This window comes from Aquarana catesbeiana, linkage group LG09 (genome assembly GCF_042186555.1).
Source record: "Aquarana catesbeiana isolate 2022-GZ linkage group LG09, ASM4218655v1, whole genome shotgun sequence".
Taxonomy (NCBI): Eukaryota; Metazoa; Chordata; class Amphibia; order Anura; family Ranidae; genus Aquarana; species Aquarana catesbeiana.
The window spans coordinates 299,950,461-299,976,781 of record NC_133332.1 but is presented as its reverse complement, the minus strand read 5'-3'; the positions used below and the strand labels follow the sequence as shown (position 1 = coordinate 299,976,781).

The window sequence follows — 26,321 nt, the reverse complement described above, 5'->3', positions numbered from 1 at the left end:
TGCTAATGATAGGTACAGACTCCATACTGACCGCAGACACCTGCCTGCGCCTTTCTACCAGGTTGGGGACAGGGTCTGGCTGTCATCTCGCAGCCTCAGACTTCGTGTTCCCTCACTGAAGTTCACACCTCGGTTTATTGGGCCTTTCTGTATTCTTTCCGGGCCTTTCCGTATTCTTTCCGTTTATGGCGCATTATGGTTTCCAATTATGTTGCCTGACTCGTTTGTTCCGCAGAGTATTCCTGCGTTAGAGGAGCATCTCCGTGGTCTTCGTTCCACTTGGGCACAAGTCCAGGAGGCTTTGTGTCATGCTAATGATAGGTACAGACTCCATGCTGACCGCAGACACCTGCCTGCGCCTTCCTACCAGGTTGGGGACAGGGTCTGGCTGTCATCTCGCAGCCCCAGACTTCTTGTTCCCTCACTGAAGTTCGCACCTCGGTTTATTGGGCCTTTCCATACTCTTTGCAGGATTAACCCAGTGGCTTACGCATCAGACCTTCCTTCTAATATGCGTAATTCGAATGTATTTCATGTCTCCTTATAAAACCTTTGGTCTGCAACAGCTTTACCACCTCGGTGCCATGTACTCACCCTGTACAGGTTGAGAACCATAAGGAGTATGAAGTACAGTCCATTGTTGACTCGCATACAGTACCTGGTGCATTGGAAAAGGGTACGGTCTGGGGGAATGCTCTTGGGTCTCATCCTCGGACGTACATGCCCCTGTCCTACGTGATTTCCATAGACATTTTCCCCTCAAGCCTGGTGGTCCCCCAAAGGGGGAAGGGTCGTTGAGGAGGGGGTACTGTCAGGGCTGGGCTCAGTCCTTCCTTCTCTAAGCTGGCCGCTCAGCTGTCGGCTAATTGCCAGCTCCCATCCCTCTCCACAGTTACCCAGCTGTTGATGATCCTGCTTGTCAGTCCTGCCTATTTAAGCCGTCCAGTCCAGAGAAGATCTCCCTTCGCCTTGGTCACGTCATAAGAAACTATCTCCTGCGTTCCTGTTTAAAGACTGACTTTGCTGACATCTCTTCTGACTGCAGATCCTGTTTGCTGTTCCACTACTTTGATCCCTGACTTTTTCTTGGCTGACTATCCGTTCCGGTTACAGAACTTTGGCTATATTTTGACTATGTTCTTTTTACTTTTTTTTATTAAACAAGTGTGATTTAACTGTACTTCTGTCTCGGTCTGATTTCATGGTTTCTGACACCCGTGACATGCACGGGAGTGACGTCATCGCATCTTCGGCTAATCACAGCGCTATAGCACGCGAACCTGGAAGAAACTCAGAGGAAAATGTCAGCTGCGCTCAGTGGTGTGCGGGCTCCGCTGGAACAGCTTCCTTCTAAGGTAAGTATTTCATAATGAGCTAGCATGCTATGCATACTAGCTCATTATACCTTTGTCTTACACTTTTTTCCCCCAGTGTTTACAACCTCTTTAAGGGTCTTAAGATGTCTGTAATCTGTAACCATATAGAATTTGTCTGATGTGTTGATATAGTCCAATTTTAATAACCGAGGTCCTTTTTAATCTTTCAGGATCAAATACAGTTGTGGATTACTGGAAATGTCACCAGGTGTCCTCGATCCATATTTATATTTGATGAGATGGACAAGTTGCATCAAGGACTCATTGACACAATAAAGCCGTTCCTGGACTATCATGAGCAGATCGATGGCGTGTCCTACCGTAAAGCTATCTTCATTTTTCTCAGGTACCAAAGAAAGAAGAAAAAAACTTTATCGTGGATTGATTTTCAATATATGTATGATTAGACACTCAAAGTGGAACTAAAGGCACTTTACTTACATCCTCTCAAAGAGCCCAGGTGCCTCGCCAGCATCTTCTCCCCACGTTCCAGTCTTCGAGCTTCTCCATGAGCCAGCACAGCATGACGTAACTCCTGTGCATGTGCAGTAGTCCATCATCCCAGCACACAGGGACTATGCCGGCGAGCAGGCAGTTGGGTATATTTTATCACAGAAAAAACATTGCATGTCTCTTCTGCAATAACAGCCTGCCTGTTTGCATTCTGTGAAAAAATACCTTCAATTTCTCTTTAAAGCAGTTCAAAAGTCAAAGATTGATTTTAGGTCTAACCTCCTACTACAATGCTGTTTCAAAACATATATTACTAAATTAAATCTGGGTTAGGAAGAAGATAGAGATGCCACCAGTGCCACAAACCAGTATGTGGACCCTGCTCTCCTCTGCAACTTCTTCCCATGTAAGTGGAATTTAAGAGGTAACTGGTGGTCTGCTGGCTACCCCCAGGTCACTCAACAGGTACTTGTAAGTGGGTTGGTGCCAAAGGGAAGTCCTTTTAAAGGCTACAAGTGCAGGGATGGCTCTGTGGAGACTCGAACTGTGGATGCAGTGGGGGCTGTGGGTGCATTGATGGTGGAGCTGAGGCTGTGATGCAGCAAAAGATGCAAGGACAGCTGAGCCTGTGGGCACTGTGGAGGCTGCAAAGTAGCTGAGCAGAAACGAAGGCTGTGGGTGCAGCGGAGGTGCATTGAAGACTGTGGATGGAGCCAAGGAGCAGCAGAGCAGTACATTTTTGGTTAGCAATTTTGGATTGCAGTTTTAAAGAGATCGGACTATAATTTGCGATATCACTGGAGTCTTTATGCAGCTTCTCCTGAAAAGAATTTGTGACTTTGTTCATTTAAAAGGTTTATCTTTCTATGTTTGGCTTTGTTAGGATTAAAAACATTGGATAACATAATTTGCTTTGTTTCCATTAGCAATGCAGGGGGGGATGTGATCAACAGAGTGATGCTGGGATCCGGAAAGAGGAGAGAGGATCTAGAACTGCGGGATCTGGAGTCTGCGCTTTCTGTTGAATTATTCAACAACAAAAATAGTAAGTGCTATTGGGTCAAAACTGAACGTTTTAATGTAGAATTTGGTCAGTTCAGTCCGATTTGTATTGGTGACCTGTCTCCTGGGATTTGTTGTGTCCTGTGCTGAAGGCTGCAGGTAAAGCACATAGTTCAGTAATAAGTAAGTTGGATAGCTTGTTGCTTTTTGTTTTTTAATGCTGTCTTTGAAATAAAAAGTATTCTATAAGCATGTGAGCCTGGGCACGTGCATGAAGACAAGAAATGGCTAAAGAGACACAGGGGACATATTCTGGAACATTGAGTTGTTTTTCCTTTCAGGAGATGGTATGGACAGCCCAGTGTAACTGCTTCCACTATGCCTCCGTGGTTTATTTTGCTAGTGTCCTTAGGAAAATGGATGTTCTCTATTCTCTGAGGGAAGCGAACCATTTCCGATTTGTAATTTTTCTTTTTATCAGGATTTTATTTTTCTATGATCAAGATTCTTTGTTGCAACTTTCTGCAGCTTTGCCCTGGGGGCAGCACACAAATGCCAACACCAGCATCAGGAAGAAGTGGGGCCGGCCTGTAATGTTGCCTTCTATGCACTGGACTCTGCATTAGTGCTCACCAAGGCAGTCAGACAGCACCATAGTCGTGGCTTACATCAACCATCAGGGAGGAACCATACGTCTCTCCACTCAAAGAGAAGCAAATCTGATTCTGGATTGGGTGGAACTACACGTTCCAGCTCTGACTGCCATGTACATTCCAGGTGTTAAAAATTGGCTGATGGACTTTCTTAGTCATTACAGTCTGAGCTTTGGAGAGTGATCTTTTTCACCTCAAGGTGTTTCCTGACTTTGGTTGCAATTGGGCGCATGTGACACTGACCTCCTGGCTTTCTTTCCTTTATTTTCAGCTGGTCTTCTGGCCAGTAAGTCTGTTGCTTTTCAAAAAAACAATCTCTCTCTCTCTTTTTTTGAATTCAATATTCTTTATTAGGTTTTTCTTATTACAAAAAAAATAGAAAACTTATAATTTTCCCATTAACTAATGGGGATCAGCAAATCAACAGAGATTATACAAAAATATATTGCATTCTGATCCATCTTTACCTCCTCCCCCCTCCCCCACCCCAACCCTGTCCCTCCCATCCTCCCCTATTATTAAGCTATATTAAAAGGTTGCCTAAACAGCATTTTATACTGATACCACATGAGCTATTATGCCTCATTGCACTTATTCTCCTTTACCTATCTTCTATTCTAGCGGATGGTTCCAAAACCTTAGACTCTTTTCAGAGTTGAATCCAGGTCAAGGGGCCGTGCCCGACCACTGTAGCCAGGGGCTCCAAATTTTTATGAATTTTTCATAGCTGTTTCTCCTAGTGTAGACTGTTTTTTCAGTCCAGACTAGCTTGTCCACTGTCCTAAGCCAGTCTTCTATAGTTGGGGGCGTAGTGGATAGCCAGGACTGTGCTATTAATTTCCTAGCTTGATAAAGACACCTACCTATAGCGATTTTCTTGTTATTGCTCTCCCCCCTTTCCCCTAGCAGGCCAAGGATACATTCCCTGGCCTCCTGCTTCAGCTTGGTTTTAAACCTAATTTCTATGGTCCTAATTATCCCTGACCAATATCTCACCAGCCTTGAGCATCTCCATACCATATGAATTAGGTCGCCAGTTTCCAAGCATCTAGGGCATTTATCATCCAGTCTGCGACCAAACCTATACAATCTCTTAGGGGTATAGTAAGCCCTATGTATAAGAAAAAGGTGCGACGCCTGTTGCGATGGGGAGACCGACACTAGTGGGCTAGCCTTCAAAATTCCCTTCCACTGGCTATCCGTAATCTCCCCCACCTCTCCTGCCCACTTCTCCCTGATATCCAGAGTCATTTGCAGATCAAGCAGTCTTCCAGAAATTTGTCCACTTATTGTTGCTATCAGACCCTTAGTGGTGTTTGCTCTAATAATTTTATTTAGGAGAGGTATATTGCACCATTCTAATGGACAGTTACTCAATTGACTGTTAAATGCATGCCTGATCTGCAAATAAGTATAAAAAGTGTTGTTTGGAATCCCATATTCACGCCTTAGTTCAGTGAAGGGTTTCAAGTTTTTGCCCCCATATAGCTGTGCCAATCTACTTATTCCGTGGCGGACCCATATCCAGTTTTTATCCAATATTAGCAGCTCCCTCAGCCCCCTATTATTCCATATGGGCGAGAATTCCGAATAGCCTCCATAACCCATAACCCTCTTAGTAGCTTGCCAAACTTTACTGATCAATTTACATGTTGGAGGTCCCTCCTGAAGTGACCCAGCCTCTAGTGCCTCTGCCAGGGACCCATGTGGGAAATCATAGATCATAAGTTTCGCATTAGAGTTCGGCAGGCCCTGATATTCACAGTCTCCTAGGTGTTGTAATTGTGCCGCCAAGAAGTAACTATAGGGATGTGGTACTGCCTGGCCCCCCTCCCCAACAGGGCGTTGAAGCGTTTGTAATTTGATCCTTGCCTGCCCTTTCTTCCATATTAGTTCTCTGAATAGGGTGTTTATTTTTAAAAACCAGCTCTTCCCAATCCAGACTGGGGAGTTGTGGGGTACGTATAATAATTGTGGCATCCAAACCATCTTGATCAAATTAACTCTACCTGCCAGGGATAACGGGAGTTGGCACCAGATAGCGCTTTTCCTTCTAAATTTTTCCAATAAAGGGACTATATTGTCCCCTATATATTGTGCTGGGTCAGTTGAAATAATTATACCCAGATAGCGCATCTTCTCCACTACCCTCAGTCTCGGCATACCTCCCCTTTGACTATTACATGTTGAATCTAGTGGGAGCAATGTTGATTTTTCCCAATTAACCACCAGGCCCAGTGACCTCCCGAATCTTTCCACTAATTGTATTGCCTTTTCAAGGGATGGTCCCATATCACCGAGAAAAATCAGCACATCATCAGCATAAAGTGCCACTTTTTCCAGTCTAATCCTCTCTCCAAAGCCTTGTATTCCAGGCGAGTGTCTAATTGCCTCTGCCAATGGCTCCATTGCTAGAGCGAATAACAGGGGCGAAAGTGGGCATCCCTGCCTTGTCCCTCTCTCAAGGGATAACCACTCCGTATATTTGTTATTAATCTTTAACCTGGCTTTTGGGTGGAAATACAGGGTCTTAACCCATTTAATAAATTTAGGGCCAAACCCAAACTTCTCCAGTACCCACCAGAGATATTCCCACTCCAGGCTATCAAACGCCTTGGCAATATCCAAAGCAAGGACCGCTCTAGAGCTCCTAGTCCCTACTGGTGACTGGAGGTTCAGGTATGCCCTTCTGATGTTAATACTAGTAGATCTATTTGGGATAAACCCTGACTGGTCCGGGTGCACTAGCTCAGATATATATTTCTTTAGCCTAGTAGCCATTACCTTTGCCAATATTTTTATATCGGAACATAGTAGCGAGATGGGTCTATATGATGCTGCTTCGAGGTGGTCTTTCCCTTCTTTCCTTATCAGGACTATGTTGGCTTCAGTCATTGAAGAGGGCAGGCTGCCATCAGTAATCGCCCAGTTCAATGTCTTCAAAAGTTCTGGGAGTAGAGCCTCCCCAAAATGTTTATAAATTTCCACGGGCAGGCCATCAGGACCTGGGGCTTTCTGATTAGGCATATCTGCTACCGCTTGCTGTACTTCCTCAAGGGTTATGGGGGAATCCAAGCTATTCCTTTTATTTTCAGAGAGGTGTGGCAGGCTGACCCCCTCTAGGAAGTTCTCTATCTCTCCTACTTCTAGTTGTTGTTGCGATTTATATAAATTACTATAGTATTCAAAGAATATCTTTTTAACCATGACGGGGTCTGACGAAGTTACCCCACTAGAGGTCCGAATTGCTACGATCGTTGAAGAGGGTGAATTAGTATCAGCTATTAATGCCAACATACGGCCCACTTTTTCCCCCTCCCCAAAATGTCTCTGCCTCTGGAATAGTCTCTTATTTTCAGCATTTTTAAGTATATCCATCTTATACTCCTGCTGCTTTTTTACCCAAAGCTTCTGTTTTCCTGGGCTTGGGTCCGCCACGTATTGTTTTTCTAGCTCTAGTAACTCTTGCCTAATCTGATCCCACTTTTCTCTTGATTGTCTCTTAACTCTTGATATATGCTGTAAGAGGATACCCCTCAGAAACGCTTTCAGAGAGTCCCAGACCATCCCCTGCGACGCCGACCCTGAGTCACTTTCCACAAACTTATTTTTTCAGCTAATTCTTCTTTTTTTCCTATAATCTCCAGCCAGATAGAATTTAATGCCCATACTCTCTTGTTACGTCTGTTACGGATGTTTAATGTCAGCGTCAGAGGAGAATGGTCCGATACCCCTCTCGGCCTATATTCTATTTTTCCTAAAAGGGGAAACACCCCCCTATTTCCCACTGCCATATCTATACGAGAGAGAGTGCGATGCGACTCCGAGAAGCAAGAGTACTGCTGCTCCTCTGGGTTACGGATTCTCCAGAGGTCGCACCACCCTATCTCTTCAAGCAGCTGAGTGAGCCGTCCCTCAGTTGCCCTATCCTCCCTAGCCCTTGGAGGGAACCTATCAATTTTACCGTTAAGGACCATATTGAAATCGCCCACCACTATAAGTGGGGTATCCCCTTTGTCCTCAGCATATTCTAGGAGGTGATATAAAATCTCCATCTTGAAGGGAGGGGGAATATACACATTAGCTATAACAAAAGTTTTACCCTCCATTGTACAGAATAAAAAAACATAACAGCCCAGCGGATCTATCCTAACATCCTTACAAGAGAACACCATCCCCTTTTTAACCATTATACACACTCCTCTTGAATAGGAAGTGTGCACTGAATGGAATTGTACTTGAAATTTTTTATTCCAAATTAAAGATTTAGACTCATTCGTGAGGTGTGTCTCCTGTAAGCACACCAGGTCCGTACCCTGTGATTCCAGCTCTGAAAGTATAGTAGCTCTTTTAATAGGATCTCCCATACCCCGGATGTTCCATGAGGTTATTCTTACCATCCTAACCCTCCTTTAAATTATAAGCATACATATAAATAAATACAAAATACCTACAAATAAATAAATTTACATCAAAGGAAGAGAGAAAGAAAAAAAGAAAACCATCAGGGACATAGACCTCTTATGATAGTGAGCACTAAAACCTTCCTTAGTTAACCCCACCAGTGTCAAAAAGAACCAGTTACACTTACCGGTAACGGTGTTTCTGGGAAGTCTTCCAGGACGGCACCCTGAGAGATGACTGGTCCACTTGACAGGAAACACAATCAATCAAGAGGTTAAAGGCCCCCGCCCCTCCCGATGCTCCTCAGTTGTGACAAAGTATTGACCCACACCAGTGCACGAGAGTGAAAAACATAACCACCACCACACTCTAAACATTACATGTTTCCTAAATAGAACGGGTGGGAAGTAGGCCTGCCGTCCTGGAAGACTTCCCAGAAACACCGTTACCAGTAAGTGTAACTGGTTCTTTTCTCAAGTCGTCTTCCAGGACGGCACCCTGAGAGAAGAGCAAGTAGCTCAGGCCTACCTTTAGGGCGGGACCACCGCTTGCAGGACCTTCCTGCCAAATGCCAGGTCCTGAGGAGATAGTAACTCCACTCTATAATGCCTCAGGAACGTGTTCTGGCTTGACCATGTAGCGGCTCTACATATCTGCTCCACCGAAGCTCCGGCCCTTTCTGCCCAGGAGGTTGCCAGAGATCGCGTGGAATGCGCTCTAAGATTTCTAGGAGCTGCTTTACCTGACTGCTCATAGGCTAACGAAATGGTATGTTTAATTCATCTAGCTATAGAAGCCTTGGATGCCTGTTGGCCCTTCTTTTGGCCAGAAAAATTAACTAAAAGATGGCTGGACCTTCTGAATTCCTTAACCCTTTCTAGGTAGGATAATAAACAGCGTCTGACGTCCAGACAATGAAAAGAAACTTCCCCTTCACTTTTGGGGTTACTACAAAAGGAAGGCAGCACCACTTCTTGAGTCCTATGGAACTTTGATGCTACCTTAGGGAGGTACAGGGGGTCCTGCCTAAGTATAACCCTGTCCTCGAATAAAGAAAAAAATGGTTCTTTAATAGAAAAAGCCTGAATGTCACATACTCTCCTAGCTGAGGTGATTGCTAGTAAAAAGGCTAATTTAAAGGTCAGGATCCTAAGGGGGATCTGATCTATCGGTTCAAATGGGGCCTTTGTTAACCCCTCCAGTACTAGTGTAAGGTCCCAAGGAGGACACCTGGACATTTGAACAGGGGACAACCTCTCCCTGACCAAGAGAAAACTCTTGATCAGGGGGTGTAATGCCAAACGTTTCTCAAGGAAACAGGACAGGGCTGAAACCTGCGCCTTAAGGGTCTTGGTTGCCAAACCTAGATCTGCTCCATCCTGGAGAAATTCTAAGATAGCAGGGATCTCTCTTTGAGAATTCCCTCTCTCCTGGCACCAGCGAGAGAAAATCGCCCAGGTCTTGGCGTAAATACGCCTTGTGACTGGCTTCCTACTAAGGAGCAGTGTATCCATTACTCTGTCCGACAGCCCCTTCTCCCGCAGGTTCTGCCTTTCAAGAACCAGGCCGTCAGCTTGAAGAAGTTGGGGTCTGGGTGGCGGACAGGACCCTGAAGGAGAAGATCGCCCCGGACCGGGAGGTGAAGCGGTGGGGCTATGGACCAACCCTGCAGGGTTGGAAACCAGGCTCTCTTGGGCCACCAAGGGGCTATTAGAATCAACTTGCTTTCCGAGAGGAACAGTTTTTGAAGGACCCTCGGAATTAGTCCCAGAGGGGGAAAGGCATAGGCCAGTCGGACGTCCCAGACCTGTGCCAACGCGTCTATCCCCTCTGAGCCTCTCTCTCGAGCAAGGGAAAAGAATCTCTTTACCCTTCTGCTCTTCCTGCGGGCAAAGAGATCTATCTCTGGAATGCCGAATTGCCGACTTACCAGGGAAAAGACCTCTGGATTCAGTTCCCATTCCCCCTGCAGAATCGGCTGCCGACTGAGGTAGTCTGCCTCTACATTTAATGTCCCCTTTATGTGGGCTGCGGAGATGGAAGGAACCCGACTTTCCGCCCAGGACAGGATCTCTGCAGATAGGGATAGGAGTGCTGTAGATCTGGTACCCCCCTGATGATTCAGGAACGCCACTGCCGTGGCATTGTCTGACAAGACCTGCAGCTCCTGGCCCCTGATCCTTCCCTCGAAAGCCTTTAGTGCTTCTCCTATGGCCAACAGCTCTCGAAAGTTGGAGGAGGCCCTTCTCTGTTCTGAATTCCAGGACCCCTGAGCTATTAGTTCCTCTAGGTGGGCTCCCCACCCCCAGAAACTTGAGTCTGTAGTTAACCTGAGAGGCTGAAGTTGGCTCCAAAGGAGGCCCCCTTGAAGCCTCTGAGGAAGGAGCCACCAGTGAAGGGAGTTCTTTACTTCGACCGGAATGGCTATCTCTATGTCCAGAGAGTCTCTTCTTCTGTCCCAAGAGGATAGAAGGAAGTGCTGGAGGGGCCTGGAGTGTAGCTGTGCCCAAGTAACTGCTGGGATAGCTGACGTCATTAGACCCAGAACTCTCATGATACCTCTGTAGGAAATGGTGCTTGCCTGTAACAGCGACCTGACCGCTGATATGAGGCCCTCTACCTTGCCCTGAGGTAGAATTAACTTTTGTTCTGAGGAGTCCACCAGGAAACCTAGATACAACTTTGTCTGAGCAGGAGTCAGTGAGGACTTTTCCCTGCTGACAATCCATCCCAGGTCTTCTAAGGTCTGCATTACTCTGGATAGATCCAGAAGTAGTTGATCCCGACTTAGACTGTAAATCAAAATGTCGTCCAGGTAGGGAATCAATGCCACTCCCTGGAGGTGCAAAAAAGCCACCACCTCGGCCATGACCTTTGTGAAGACTCTCGGACTGGATGCCAGTCCAAAGGGGAGGGCTGGGAACTGCCAGTGTTGCACTCCCTCTGGAGAGGCGATCGCAAATCTCAGGAAGCTTTGATGGCCCTGAAAAATGGGGACATGAAGGTAGGCGTCTTTTAAATCCAAGGTCACCATAAACACTTCTTTGAGGAGATGTCTCCTGAGGGAATAGACACTCTCCATGCGGAACTTCTTGTAACGAAGAAAAACATTGAGGTTCCTTAGATTTATAATAAGACGATACCTTCCTGAGGGTTTTGGTATCACGAAAATGTGGGAATAAAACCCCTGACCCTGCTGGTCCACTGGAACAGGTATTATAACCTCCTGACTGGCCAGCTCTCTTATATTCTGAAGGATTCCTACCACCTTGCAGGGATCCTTGGGAAGGTAGGTCAAGAGAAATTTGGGGGGTGGAGGGGAGAGAAATTCCAATCTGTAACCCTCTCTTATGATCCGAAGTACATAGGGGCTTTGGGTGATCCTTTCCCACTGAGAGGCAAAGTGGGAAAGTCTGCCCCCTACCGGAAAGTCATTTGGGGGTCTTGTCAACTGACTTCTGGCTGGAAAAGAGAACACCAGTTTTTTTGTTTGTCTTTTCCTGCGCCCCAACGTCTATTAGGGGAGACCTTTTTCTCGGAGAAGCGATTCCTTGCCTGGGGGCCACGAAAAAACCGCTTCCTCTCTCTCCTAGGTTTGGTAGGAAATTTTTTCCCCTTCTCGGTAGATCTGGCTAGAGCCTGATCTAGGCCAGCACCAAAAAGGAGCGTCCCTTCAAAAGGGAGACCACATAGATGGGTCTTGGATGAGCTATCCCCATCCCAGGTTTTAACCCAGAGGGCTCGTCTGGCTGAGTTTAGTAAGGCACCTGTCTTAGCGGTTGTACGCACTCACTCAACCACAGCATCTGCTAAATATGCGACAGCATTCCCTATGACCTCCAGAGAATCCAGGACCTCCTTGGATTTTGAGGTTCGGGATACGTGGTCCATTAATTTACAGACCCACGTGTTGGCATTCCTTGCGATGCAAGCTGAGGCCAATGCGGGGCTCATAGCCACAGCGTTAGCTTCCCAGGCTCTACGTAAAATGGTTTCAGCCCTGCGATCCATTTGATCCTTTAAGTTACCGGTATCTTCAAAGGAAAGATCTGACTGCTTAGAGACCTGTGCTAAGGAGGCGTCTAGCCTAGGAGTTTTGAAAAACTTTTCCTCATTCTCCTCAGAGAAGGGGCATCTACGCTTCCAGGTTTTATATTTCAGAAGCCTTCTTTCTGGTTCTTTCCATTCCCTTAAAATTACTTCCTTAAGGGCGGAATGTATCGGAAGGACCCTGGCCTGAGGTTTAATCAAGCCTCTATACATCCTATCCTGAGCGGACACCTGTGCAGCAGGCTCCTGAATCTCTTCTGAGGCATAAATAGCTTTCAGAAGATCTTTCATGTTGTCGGCAGAAAATATATGTCTGCTAGACCTGGATTCCTCCCTCCCATCCTCCTCTTGGCTGTCCACCACCCCTTCATCAGAAAACTCCTGATTAGGAACTTCTAAATCACACTCTTCCTCTGAATCGTGGGGGAGTGGATACTTCAGTACCTCCGCCCGATACCTCCTAGAGGAGGCGGAGCTCTCCTGGGAAGAGGCATCCTTACTAGAGTGAGCCTCTGAATCCCTAGGCTTAAGGGTGGCCTGAAAAGACTTTAAGGTGGACAGCATCTCAGTTTGCACAGTAAGAACTTCCTTCATTATCTGAGATGTCTTCTTCCCTGTCAACTTCTGTATGCATTTAAAACAGAAGGGCTTTGGATGTTCTGGGGGTAGCCTGTCATTACAGTTCCCACATTGTTTAGAGCGGGTGGAGGATTTCACAGGACGGCTGGCAACCTCACGGGCAATAGCGTCGTCCCCTGAAAAAAACACACAGGCATACACTGTGAGAGTCGGAGGAGAAGAGTTGGGGTACCCTCCCCCTCTAAACCTCCGAAGGCCGGTCAGACTCATCCCCTGTGGTCTCTTCCATGGCCGCAGACCCTGCAGGTCTCTCCTTCTCATGTTCCATGCTACTTCCAATCTCTCCCTGGAGGTGCTGCATACAGGAAAGCAGAGGAGACATGGGCGCCTGTTCCCTGTGGCTTTTTATATCCTCTGTATGCTGGCTGCAACTAGCCACCGCCATCTTGCCGAAGACAGGAAGTGATACTGGACCTGAGGTCACTTCCTGCTGCAGCCCTTCCCACTCCCTCCTCTTAGAGGAGGAAGTGATGTCATTTCCTGATCTTCAGGAAAATGGTGCTGAGCTACACTCAGCAAGGTCCCTGGAAGAAAAGCTCTCCATGTAGAGTTTCTTGCCGCGCGACCTCCCGTGAACGGTCGTTCCGGTCGGTGGACAGGCGGACGAATGGCAGCCCTGGCCAGACCCCAGAACGGGTCCCAGACTCACCTCCTGTGGTCTTGTAGCCAGTAGAAGGAAAACCACCAACTCCTGCCACTGCGCGGCCACCGCACAGGTAAGGAAGGGCAACAGGAAATTTGGCCCCTGAAGTTCTGGGTACACCACCGCACCCAGGGTTCTTCAGCACTCGGGGGGGGCTCTTCCATGGAAAGAAGCACGGTCTGCTGCCTCTGCCCCCCCCCGAGACACGGATTGGGAAACCCCCCAGGAAGGATGAGAACCATCCGGCCAGACCCAGAGGCTTCCCAGGCATTTGGTCCGGCTCCCAGGGGGAGACCACCAGCCCCAGTCTTTTAGGTCAACAGAAAAATAACAAACGGTTTCGCTGTGGGGAAACACAATCAAAAACTGAGGAGCATCGGGAGGGGCGGGGGCCTTTAACCTCTTGATTGATTGTGTTTCCTGTCAGGTGGACCAGTCATCTCTCAGGGTGCCGTCCTGGAAGACGACTTGAGAAAATTATATATCTATATATATCTATATCTATATATCTCGTATACCAAATTTCCCACACTTTTTAATCCTACCAAAATTTTCCTTTCCTAATTTAAGATGTGAATAAGTGTATCAGCAATCTACGTGATATTTTATCTTTTACCATATGTGCATTTGGTATTAGTGCATAACAACCTTTTATTTTTAATTGAATCTTACATATTTCTCTACCCTTGTGCCCCTCCATCCCCCCCCCCCCCTGCCTTTCTTGGCCTACCCTAGGAGCATACCTTGTGACCCATTTACCCCTCCCAACCAGCTCATTCCCCAACTCTATTCCCCTTTTCCTCGGCCAGACAGGGGCAGAGAAAAAAAACTTTCCCCTATTTGACCTTTCCACCCCTCTCACACTACCCTCCCTCCCCCCCACCTCAATCACCGATCGCATTATTAGCCACAAAGCAATCATCCTCCACCTTTTACAAACTCTCATAGATATTTTCCTCCAACACCTCAATCGCCCTCCCCCCACCCCTCTCACCGTACCCTCCCCCCTCCAACCTCAATCCCCTGTAACTCTACTAACCACAATACAATCATCCTCCACCTCGTATAGACTCCCATAAGTGGTTTTCTCCAACACCTCGAATGCCCCCCCCCCCCCCCTCCAGTCCCCGCTGCAGAAAAAAAAAAAAAAATTATCAATCAGCTAATATTACTCCGAATCTAAAAGTTCTTTTTACTTTCTTCCAGCCATTCTTTGGCCCTATCAACTGAATCGAAGAATTGTGTCCCTCCTGGAGCATTAACACGTAGCCTCGCTGGGTAAAGCAATGCATATGGAATTTTCATGTTCCTCAAGCTGCGCTTAATTTCCACAAATCCTGCCCTTTTCTTTTGCATATCCGGGGAATAATCTGGGTATATTGAAATTCTGGTGTCTTTGTAGATAATGTATCCCTTTTCCCTCGCTTTCTGCATTAATACTATTTTGTCCTTATAGCTGAACAGCTTCATAATCAATGGTCTAGGGCAGGAGCCTGAAGAGATTACCCTGGTAGGAACCCTATGAGCCCTCTCAATGGCAAAGAAGTGGGAGAAAGTCTCCACCCCGAAAACCTCCCTTAGCCACCTTTCCAAGAATACTTCTGGACAGGACCCCTCGCTTCCTTCTGGGAGGCCTAGAACCCTCACATTTTGTCTGCGGAGGCTATTCTCTATTTCATCCATTTTGATCTTATAGGTATCCAGCTGGGTCTGCATTGTTTTAAACTCTTGCCTCATAGGATATAAACTATCCTCTACTTGACTTAGCCTCTCCTCTAAGTTGGAAGTCCTTTCCACAACATTCTGTAATTCACGACTCATGGAGCACAGTTCTTCTTTAAGGCCTCTTAACTGGTCAAATAAATCACTCAGTGATCCCCTACAAGCGTTAACCGCGCTCAATACCTCTTTCAGTGTAGGTTCGGGTTCACTGGGTACCTCAATATCAAAATTAGCTTCCGTCATTTTTCCCAGGGGGTCCCTTTCAGGGCTTTTTTTGTTCGCAGCTTTTGTAGTAGTTAATGATGCTGATGTAGTCTTACTTAAGCTTTTTCTATCCCCTGTAGCCCCCATCAGTGTCTTCTCATGGGGTTGCTGAGTACCCTTAGCTGGGGATTGCGAGGGAGTATGGGCAAATTTCTCCAACTTAGATGCCGCTGCTGACGCGGATGCTGCTAAATTCCCTTTCTCCCTAGCTGCCCAGGTAGTCTGTGCAAGGAAACCCTCATGAGGGTGCTGGGGGTGCTCCTCTCCCTTTTTCTTAGTCATTTTGCCCAGTATATGTATCAATTATTCCGGGAATCTATGACTGGAAAGATGACCAATGCAACTTCCTCTTTTCCTTAATGAACCAGATGCTATTCAGAACCTAATGCAACTTGAACTGCAAAGTAACTTAAACGGTAAATACTGAAGTGCCTATCAGCAATACCTCAACACAGAGTACTGTTCTTTTAAAAAAAAGGGGAAAGTTCTTGGTTATTACCTCACAGCGAAGCCGGCGGGTTCTCAGCTTGATGAAGCCCTTCCAGCAAGGACCCCCTGTAGTCCAGAACTGCTGTGTAATTGCGCCCCCTTTTTCCTCTTTTCTTCCTTCCCTTTTCTTTCCTCTATTTTCCTCCTTCTCTTCCTTTTCTTTTTTCTTCCTTTACCCTCTTATTGTTTCTTCGTTCCCTCGGCTTCCCAGGCCAGACAAGCCGCCCATCACTTACTGACAGGACACGTGGATCTCACAGCTCCCGCGAGAGCCTGGAACGGGAGCCTGGGGCGTTGCCAGGCAACCGCCCGAGCCTGAAGTAATCGGTCAGTCTCTCCCTGACTTTACTGCTGGGCTTCCAATCCCTGCTACTGCCGTCCCCTTCCCCCTTCTCCGCCGGAATCCTCCAGGTAAGGATGCGCCACGGGGTTAGGATAGCAGCGTCAGCGAGATAACAGGGCTAGTGGAGGTAGCAAGGAGGAGACCAGGAGGTACAGGCAATGATACACTCGGACTCGGATCAGTCCATCATAAGCAAGCAGCAGAGAGCTGGAGCGAGGAGGAGACCTCGCACACCTCCGTTCACCTCCACATCCAGTCACGCTCCAGCTCTCTCTCTCTCAGATTTAGCAAATACAGGGTTGAGACAAACCATTTACCACTGATGGATGTTTACAATGATCAGCTTTTATTTATTCATCATGTACAACCTTTATCCCAAAAGAAAAAAAGAAACAAAAAGTTTCTGTAACTGTTTTTGTAACTGCAGTGTGAGCTAATGTACAGTATCTAAATCTGCTTATACATTTAACACCCTCACACCCTCAGACACTTGTTTTAACAGCTTGGTTTTTGAAGCCAGTCCAGATCCTGAGGGACAGGTGGCAATCTGATTTGGTCATCCCTTTTGAAAGCTAGAAAACTGACTTCTTGTAAAGTCCACCATCGCACTGGGAAAGCATATTTCACTTGGTGCAAATCAAGAAAATTCCATCCCAGGAAATTCTGAGAATTTGAAATACTGTCTTTCCTTTAGTCCAGTGATGGCAAACCTTGGCATCCCAGATGTTTTGGAACTATATTTCCCATGATGCTCACTCACTCTGCAGTGGGGTGGTGCCAAGGTTTGCCACCACTGCTTTAGGCCCCTTTCACACTTATATGACTTGTCCCACGATTTTGTACTGCAAAATCGTATGACAAGTCATTCTCCATGATTTTCAATGACTACCATTCATATTGGCACGACTTTAAGTCGTGCCGACTTCAAAGTAGTCCCTGCACTACTTTGGTCCAACTTCCATGCGAGTTGATATCCATAGACCTCAATGTTAAACCTTTAAGTAGCATGCAAATCGTACCTGAATAATATAGACACGATTTCAGCACTACTTTGTAAGCACAAGCTGAGAATGGTTAATGCCAAAGTTGTGGCAAAGTCATACAAAGTAGTACTGCTCCCAAATCGCAGTAAAATCGTGGTAAAATAGCGGCCGCGAAATCGCGGTAAAATCGTGCGACTTTGAAGTCATATAAGTGTGAAAGGGGCCTTAGGCTGTTGTGGATCCGCTTCTGGCCTTGAAAACCTTTTTGAGAGACTGCTTGCCTCTCACTCCTTAGTGAAGGTCTGAAAGTACCAGCTTTCACTCACATTGTTCGTCCTGTATGTTCCGCAGTGACCCTCTGGGATCTCTTAACAAGGTTCTTCAAAGACCATCCTTTGAATCTATTAGGGATATCCCTCCATCATTCCTTACTCAATAAAGTTTCCTTTCTTGTTGCCATCACTTCTGTGAGGCGAGTTTCTGAGTTTGGGGCCTTAACCTGTAAACAACTCTTTTCTGAGCTACACAAGGGAAGGGTTGTTTTAAGGCCCAGGGCTTTTTTGCTTCCCAAGGTTGTTCTCTCTTTCACCTTACATTGGGCACCAGTGTCAAGTCCACTCCACATCTCAGTGTCCTACTCGGCCACTGCATCCTTATAGCAGTCGGTATGTCTCCCCTCCCCACTGTCTGCCTGTCTCACAGGGAGGAGGGACACTGCTCTGCACATGCTGATCTGAGGTCTGTATTAAATTTAAGTAGTAGTAGTACTGTAGATGGACATAGGAGGGGGAGGGGGACAGAGTGACCAGCAAGGGAGCAAGTTGAAAAAGATGTACACTTGATGGAGTGATTGGGGGGTGGGATGTTAAGAGAATATGTGCTGAGGGGGCACTTTGGCAGGGGAGAGGACTTGTGTTAGGAGCGGGGGTTGGATTTGAAATCTGCCCCTCTCCTCTTCCAATGCGTCCCCAGCCCATATCCGCCCCCCCCGCTAGCCCTCTCCCCTCCTACAGCACATATCTAACCCCCTCCCTGCTAGCACTAGCCCTCTCCCCTCCCAAAGTGCCCCTCCCAGCACATATCCACCCCCCCCATGTTCCCTGCCAGCTCTAGCCTTCTTCCCTCCCAAAGCACCCCCCAGCACACATCTGACCCCTATGCTAGCACTAGCCCTCTCCCATCCCAAAGCGCCCCCAGTCCATATCTGACCCCCCCACCTCTGCTTGCCTTAGCTCTCTCCCCTTCCAATGCACCCCCTAGCACAAATCTTCTTACCACCCTCCAAAATCAAAGAGACGCCAGCTGTCACATAAGGGATGCTCATGACATCTGGGACCCTGGCAACCCCAAGAGATGCAGGGCATTTTCTGTAGATGTCCACGCTAGCACCCTCCTGCCAGGCAAGTGACAAAACTTGTTCTGGCACTGGGCTCCAGGACTCAGCCCGGATTTATGGTGTTGTTCAAATGTCATGAAAGACCCATGAAAACCAGGACTGTTGGGAGGTATGGATTTGTATTAGAAGGGGGAGAGGATTTGTGTTTGTGGGGAAGGGTTTGTACTGGGGGGGGGATTTGGGTGGGAGGATTTGTGATGGACCTAGTGAGAGGACTTGTGGAGGAGGGGCTTGGGGGAAAGAGGATTTGTGCTGGAGAGAACGAGGGGAGAGAATTTGTTCCAGGATGGGGAGCAGGTTGTGCTGGAAAGAGGGGTTTGGGGGAGAGGATTTGTACTAGAAAGGAGATTTATGCTTTGGGGGATTTGGGGGTGGAGTATTTGTGCTGGGAAGGGGGATTTTTCTGGGGACGTGGTTTGTGCTAGAAGTGGGGTTTCGGTAAATGGGAGGAAGATCTGTACAACGAGAGATGGGGGGGGATTTGTACCAGAATGGGGGGCTGTGCTGAGAGGGAGGACCGCTGTACATGCTGGTGCTAGCACACGAGCACCTCTAAATGTGAGTGAATACCTTTTCATTCCTACTGGCACTTTATCTACTTTCAAGCATATTGCGCTATGTGATTCTTTTTGTTTATATTGAGTCATATAGCCTTATGAACACAAGGAATACCCTCCAAAAGGACTTGAGCTTATAATATTTAAATCATCTGGTGAGTCTGCATTTCTCCCACACGAGTGAAGGTGGAGCAGTTTGGTCTATTAAGATTACCTGTCACGACATGGTGTTTTGTTTTATAGTTCGTGAGGACTAGTCTACAATATAATTTATTTTGTGTGGCCATTTAATATGCACTATATTCAACAAGGTTTGAATGTATGTATGAGTTAGCACCAACCTTTTATATGTTTAAACTGGTACAATAGAATGTCTATAGGTTCTTGCCGAGTTCTGGTGTTGATTCTTATCTCATTTTTTGAGACAGAGCTTTTTTTATGGTATTCAATCACCACTGATAGAAAATAACCCAGGGGTAAAAACAGAACTGACAGCTCTACTTGATAGTGTAGTGACAGAGGGCAGAGATTAATGGTATCTGTGCCTTAAGGAGGTGAAGGTAATTAGCCAGCACCAATGGCAGCTAGGCCGTAACGATGGTGCGTTCCTCTGAATTATTAATGCATACCAAAACCAGGGGGAGAAGAAAGCAATTCTTCAAAGAGGGACACGCAATTACCAAAAATATAAATTATCTTTATTGAGAAAAATACACTTTAACACCAATCAAAAAATATATGGTTAAAAAACCAGGCACCACCACCAATAATAAAAAATGACAACGTTGTCATGAACCAACACAGATGGCCACCGCAGACATACACCATACACACCTCCTATTAAGTAAATGCAAGGTATTATTCCCATAGGTCATCAATTGTGGAAATGATGATCCCTATTGGTATCAGATAGGTGATTGATAATGGATATAGGGGAGGGCGGATGGGGATGCAGCCGTTAAGGAATCGTGTCCACTGTATAAATGTCAATGGCTGAGGAAGCTGACCATCACATGCAGGCTAGTAAGATAATGGACAATGTTGTCCTTGATGATGAAAATACAGCATAGGGATGAAGTGCTGCAGGGCACAGTGAGCAGGGAAGGTCAGCGCCTGTATATGAAGAGCTGTAAGCCCTGAAGAGTGTGAGCGAGTTTGAAGATGTTGCAATGTCGGTGTGAAGTGATTACTTGCGGGTGGATATCAAGTGATAAATTAGGTAACAGTCCACAGCAGGATATAAGAAGGTAAGATCTCACCTAGAGATCTAGTAGCACCGATCAAGGGGAAAAGCATGTGTGGCTCGTTACATCTCCGGCTGGATAATCAGGTGGGCTTCCGTGTGCAGGGATGGTGTTACCGGCGGGTTACGGTGATGGCATTCAGGGAACGCTGTGATTTTTTTTTTTTTTTAAACAAAATTTTTTTTTTTAATTTTAGAAAATTATTCTCATTATACATATCATTCGTGCATTTTGTTCAATAAAACATTACACATAGAATATACATGCCTATTCCTGCACTCATGCACTATTCTATGTCGTTCTTGTGTATTTACTTCTATATCATATCACTCTACCTTCTTTTCCCTCCCTTTCCCCCCTCCCTCTAATCTCATGGCTACATCCATCACCTGTGTCTCCTAATATTTATTCACCGCATTAGTTTTTCCCTTTCTTCCCCCACCGATGATTTTTCCTATCTAAATATTCAACCTTTACTCCTTCAGGCCTTTCTTTTCCTCTCCTCTCTGCCCTTCCCTCTCCTATACCTCCCCCATGGCTCTACATCTGAAGTCTTTCCACTACCAGTTGAGGTGGTGCTAAATCCGCATCCCCCAACCATGATTGCCATATAGAGTCAAATTTACCCTTTTCTCTCCTATGACTATACGTCAATTGCTCTCTAGGAAGCAGAGAATTTACATAAGAGATCCACTGCTTCCCCGTGGGTACCGCTGGTGCCATCCAGTATTTTGCAATAAGTTTTCTGGCTAGGTACATCAATCTAGTTAACATGTAGTACATTCCTCTTGGGAACATTTCTGCATTTATGGCTCCAACCAGGTACACTCCCGGGTTTAGGAGGATAGGAACTAGTCTAGTAATACACTGGGAGACTTCTTCCCAGTACCTACTTAGTTTAGGACACCTCCAAATTAGGTGTATAAAGTCCCCCTTATATATTCTACATTTAGGGCACAGAGGGGAGTCTCTTCCTCCCCATTTATATAGCTGCTCTGGTGTTCTATAAGCCCTATGCAAAATAAATAATTGTGACAATCTATGGGATGCGGATACCGATACCGCTGGAATAGATTCAAGTGCCATTTCCCACTGGTTTTCATCTATCTCCCCTATTACTTCCACCCATTTGTTTCGACACTTTAACGAGGCATAGTCCTGAACTGAGGACAGCAATTCCCTATAAATTTTTGATGCTAATCCTTTCCTGGTGTCTGCTACAAGAACTTCTCTCAACAAAGATGTTGTTGATACTGTCAGAGGGTGCGTTGTTTGTTGTGCCTGCAACGCATGACGGAGTTGGAGATATTGATAGAAGCTCCTGGGGTTTAACTGAAATTCCCTACATAGTTGTTCATATGTCTTTAGCACCTCCCCCTTATAAAGTTGTGCAAAGATCCAGATCCCCCTTTTTTTCCAGGGGGTAAAACCTTGCAATTCTTGTACCTCTGGGTATCTTTTATTGTGCCATATCGGAGTAAATGGGAGTACACCCGTTATTTTCAGCGCTTTCTGGATCTCCCCCCATACCCTTTTGAGAAGGATGCTCATAGGTTCTGAACCATTCATGCTTGGCAAATCCATCTCCATATGGGAGGCCGCCTTTAATGCGGGGTCTGATATGGTCACCAATTTACATATAGGGTCCTCATTTCCTTCCCGCCCCCACCCTGCCATCTGCTGTAGCTGTGAGGCCAAAAAATACATTTTGGAATGGGGTACTGCCAGTCGTCCTCTATCCTTTCCATATTGCAATGTGGCTAAACTCCTAGCTGATCCTAGCTACCTTTTTTTTCCATATTAGTTCCCTCATCAATGTGTCGATTTGCTTGAACCATTTGTTTGAAATCCACATTGGTGAGTTATGGAAGATATAGAGTTGCTGCGGAGCCCATACCATTTTTATTAAATTTGTCCGTCCTATTACTGATAGTGGAAGCTTACACCAGCTGTTACATTTCACTTACTGTCTAACCAATAGTGGACCTATATTTAGCTGAAGATACTCAGCTGGATCTGGGGATACCATCGCTCCCAAATATTTAAAGCTGTTGACTATAAATATTTGTTCCGCCCCCTCTGGTAGCTGTTCCTTCAGCTGATCTATGGGCATTAAAGTTGATTTTGACCAGTTGATGGTAAAGCCTGAAAAGCTTCCAAAATCCCCTATTATCTCCATCACTGTTCGCAATGAGGCAGCTGTATCGCCTAAATATATAGGCACATCATCTGCATATAAAGATATCTTTTCTTCCCTCTGGCCCCTGCGGAACCCTACCACCTCTGGTGAATTGTGGATCAATATGGCCAGAGGCTCTACCGCCAGGGCGAACAGTAATGGTGACAATGGGCATCCCTATCAGGTGCCTTTATATAACTCAAATGGAAAGGAGAGGTTATTGTTAATACGCAGTCTGGCTCTAGGCTTAGAATAGAGCACCTTTACCCATGCTATAAATCTATTCCCCACTCCAAATCTCTCCAGTATTTCCAAGAGGTAGGGCCACTCCACACTGTCAAACGCCTTTGCAGCGTCCAGTGACAGAATGGCCTTACCCCCCGGATTATCCACCTGCACCTGTAGAGTCATATATAATCTCCTTATGTTATCGGCCGTGGAACGGGTGGGTATAAAGCCAGACTGATCACAATGAACCAGTTTACCGATTACTTGGGATAGCCTTTTAGCCAGGACTCTAGCAAACAGCTTGATGTCCGCGTTTAGTAAAGATATTGGGCGATAGGAGTCCAATAGAAGCTTATCTTTTCCTGGTTTTGGGAGTACTGTTATTATTGCCTCTTGCATGCTATCTGGTAAGCTGCCCACTTCCTCTGCCTCCATTATAGCCTGCAACAGTGGAGATAAAAGGTCCTCTCTATAGTGGGAATATACCTCCACCGGTATCCCATCTGGGCCTGGAGATTTATGGTGTGGTGCCCCCTCTAATGCCTCTGTCAGTTCTGCCAATGTAATTGGGAAATTCAACATTTCCCTGTCCGCCTCAGATAACCATGGAAACCGGCAGGCTTGTAAAAACCGCGCTAAATCAGATGGAGTATAGCTAGTTTTAGAGGAGTATAAATCTTTACAGAACCGCTGAAAGTTATTTAAAATATCCGAACTAAGGGTCTGCTTCTCCCCAGATTCTGCCCTCACAGCTGAGATGTTAGTGAATTCCCTCTGCTCTCTAGCTATGAGAGCAAGAAGACGGCCAGTGTTTTCCCCCTCCTCAAAATAGCTCTGTTGCTGAAAATATCTCCTGTTCTCCGCTGCGAACAGCAAAACCAAATTATACATTGCTTGTGCCTCCCTCCAGGAGTCATGGTTAGATTGAGATGGATCAGCTGTTAGGGCTTGTTCTCTTTCTTTCACTTCATCCCGTACCCTACTGTCCCATTCCCTGGACCGAGTTTTGATTCCTGCAATCTCTCTAATAAGGCATCCTCTTAAGAATGCCTTAAGTGTATCCCATACTACCACTGCACTGGCAGATCCCCTATTAAACTGCAAAAATTCCCGCAATGCCCCCCTCGTTCTGTCCGCGGATGGTAGCAGGGTTAACCAAAAGGGGTTCACTTTCCACAATGGGCGATTCGATGCTACAGTAACATCCAGCCGTACCCAAAATGGAGAGTGATCGGATAATAGGCGTGGCTCATAGGCCGAGTCCACCACCCGCTGCATAAGAGCCTCATTCCCTAAACCTAAGTCAATACGGGAGAGTCCGTCATGTGTTGCAGAGTAGCATGAACAACATCTGTCCTTTTCGTGCCTCTCTCGCCAGACATCATGAAGTCCCAGTTCCAAAAGTAATGAGGCGAAAGCCGTCTTACCAGCTATCTGTCTCACTACTCTGGGTGTCAAGGACATTCTATCCTGGGAATTATCCAGGGTATTATTATAATCTCCCAGTGCTATTACCGGAACATCCGGATATAGGGCCATAAATTGCGCTAAACTTCTAAGTGGGGTTATTGAAAACGGTGGAGGGATATAGATTGAGGCGATAATACATACTAGTCCATTAAGTTTGCAAAACAGGAAAATAAATTTTCCCTCCTTGTCCACCCTCTGTTGAATACACTCAAAGGAGACGTCAGTGGAAACCATTACACTAACTCCCCTCGAATATGAAGTGTGCACTGAATGAAACTGTATTGGATATTTCTGTGAGTACAGAAGGTGGACAGAGTCAGGGCACATATGCGTTTCTTGCAGGCAGATTATCTGGGGTTTCATTTTATCAAAATATTTAAACATTGCAATTCTTTTGTCCTTATCCCCCAATCCCCTCACGTTCCATGTCATTAATGTGATACCCCTTCTCTTCACATTAACCATTGAGAGGGACAAACCAGGAACTGTGCTAAATAAAACCAAAAATAAGAATAAAAAGAGTATGTCAAGACACATTTGCCCTTCTGGGTGTCACCTGTCCCCAAAGACCTGCCAGCATAGGGTATATATCTATATAAATTCCCCATTTTTTCCCCCCTATCGGCGGTGGAGCATAAAAAACATATATAACAAAACTTGTATTTAGGATATCTTCCACTGTTTGTTTGTGATGTACCTCCCCCTCCCTCCCTTTCCCAACCTCCCCCTTCTCCCTCCCCCCACTCTCCCTCTCCACCCCCCCTTCATCAAGCATACCTTCCCATAGGTCATCAATTGTGGAATTGATGATCCCTATTGGTATCAGATAGGCGATTGATAATGGATATAGGGGAGGGCGGATGGGGATGCAGCCGTTAAGGAATCGTGTCCACTGTATAAATGTCAATGGCTGAGGAAGCTGACCATCACGTGCAGGCTAGTAAGATAATGGACAGAGTTGTCCTTGATGATGAAAATACAGCATAGGGATGAAGTGCTGCAGGGCACAGTGAGCAGGGAAGGTCAGTGCCTGTATATGAAGAGCTGTAAGCCCTGGAGAGTGTGAGCGGGTTTAAAGATGTTGCAATGTCGGTGTAAAGTGATTACTTGCGGGTGGATATCAAGTGATAAATTAGGCAAGTTTCTGCAAAATGTGGAAAGAAAATTATTTTTTTGTTTGTTTTACACAAAGCTGTCAATTAATAAGATATTTCTAATACACAGCATAAGCATGCTTAGATTTACATCCAAAAACACATTCTTCTACTTGTGGAGTATGGGGATTCCACAAGTGTGAGAATTTTTCACAGCCTAGCCACACAGAGAGGCCCAAAGTTAAAGGAGTACCTTAAGACTTCCAAGGGGCAAAAAATTACGCATCTAATTTCCTGATTACCTATTGCATATTTGGAAGCCCTGCAGCACCAGGACAGTGAAAACATTTGGGGACACCAGCTTTGCTGACACTGGCACTAAGTATAGCAGTGATCAGGACACTGGCATGGCATATAGCAGTCTGGCGTCACTGCAGTCAGGGACATCAGCTGGCGGCATAAGTCTGGTGACACTGACTGGTGAAGCTAGTGATGAGGTACAGTGTTACTGACAGCACTGGTGGGGGGGGGTTAAATGGTTGTTTTGTGGGCTTATTTGCTTGGTTGCCCACCCATCTGTTGGAATGCTTTGGGATGTCCTAATTTTCCTGAATACTTGTGTCCCCTAACGTGTACAGTAGTACCTTGGATTACGAGCATAATCCGTTCCAGAAGCATGCTTGAAATCCAAAGCACTCGTATATCAAAGCGAGTTTCCCCATAGAAATCAATGGAAACTCAGATGATTTGTTCCAGTATCACTGCTAGTGTATGCAGTACCGCATGTGGCCAGAGGTGGGGGGCGCCGGAGACACTCGGGAACGGAGTGTTTCCGAGCATCACCGGTGCCCCCGCACCTCTGACCACATTAGGTACTGCACACCCCAGAGGCTTGAATCCTGCTTGTCTTGAGAGACATGGCTCCCAAATCGAGTCAGGATTTTTTTTAAAAAACAGCTCGTATTGCGAGATGCTCATAAACCGCATTATTCTGAAGCAGAGGTTTTACTGTATATGATTAAGAAATTAGGATTTTTGACTTTTATTAAAATCCTTTTCTTGAAGTACATTACAGAACACCGGTTGTCACTTCTTTTCTCATGATCCACTCCCATTATTGTTTGCTACAAAA

At 46.1% G+C, this 26,321-nt stretch overlaps 1 protein-coding gene across 1 annotated transcript in view; it reads left to right on the top strand.

The window, feature by feature from the left end:
- Window positions 1–26,321, top strand: part of LOC141108669 (torsin-1A-like) — a 132,579-nt gene that overhangs the window by 92,918 nt on the left and 13,340 nt on the right. Inside the window, exons 3-4 of the mRNA XM_073600498.1 lie at window positions 1,547–1,722; window positions 2,756–2,874. Coding sequence (XP_073456599.1) covers window positions 1,547–1,722; window positions 2,756–2,874 — 295 coding nt within the window. The remainder of the gene's footprint in view (window positions 1–1,546; window positions 1,723–2,755; window positions 2,875–26,321) is intronic.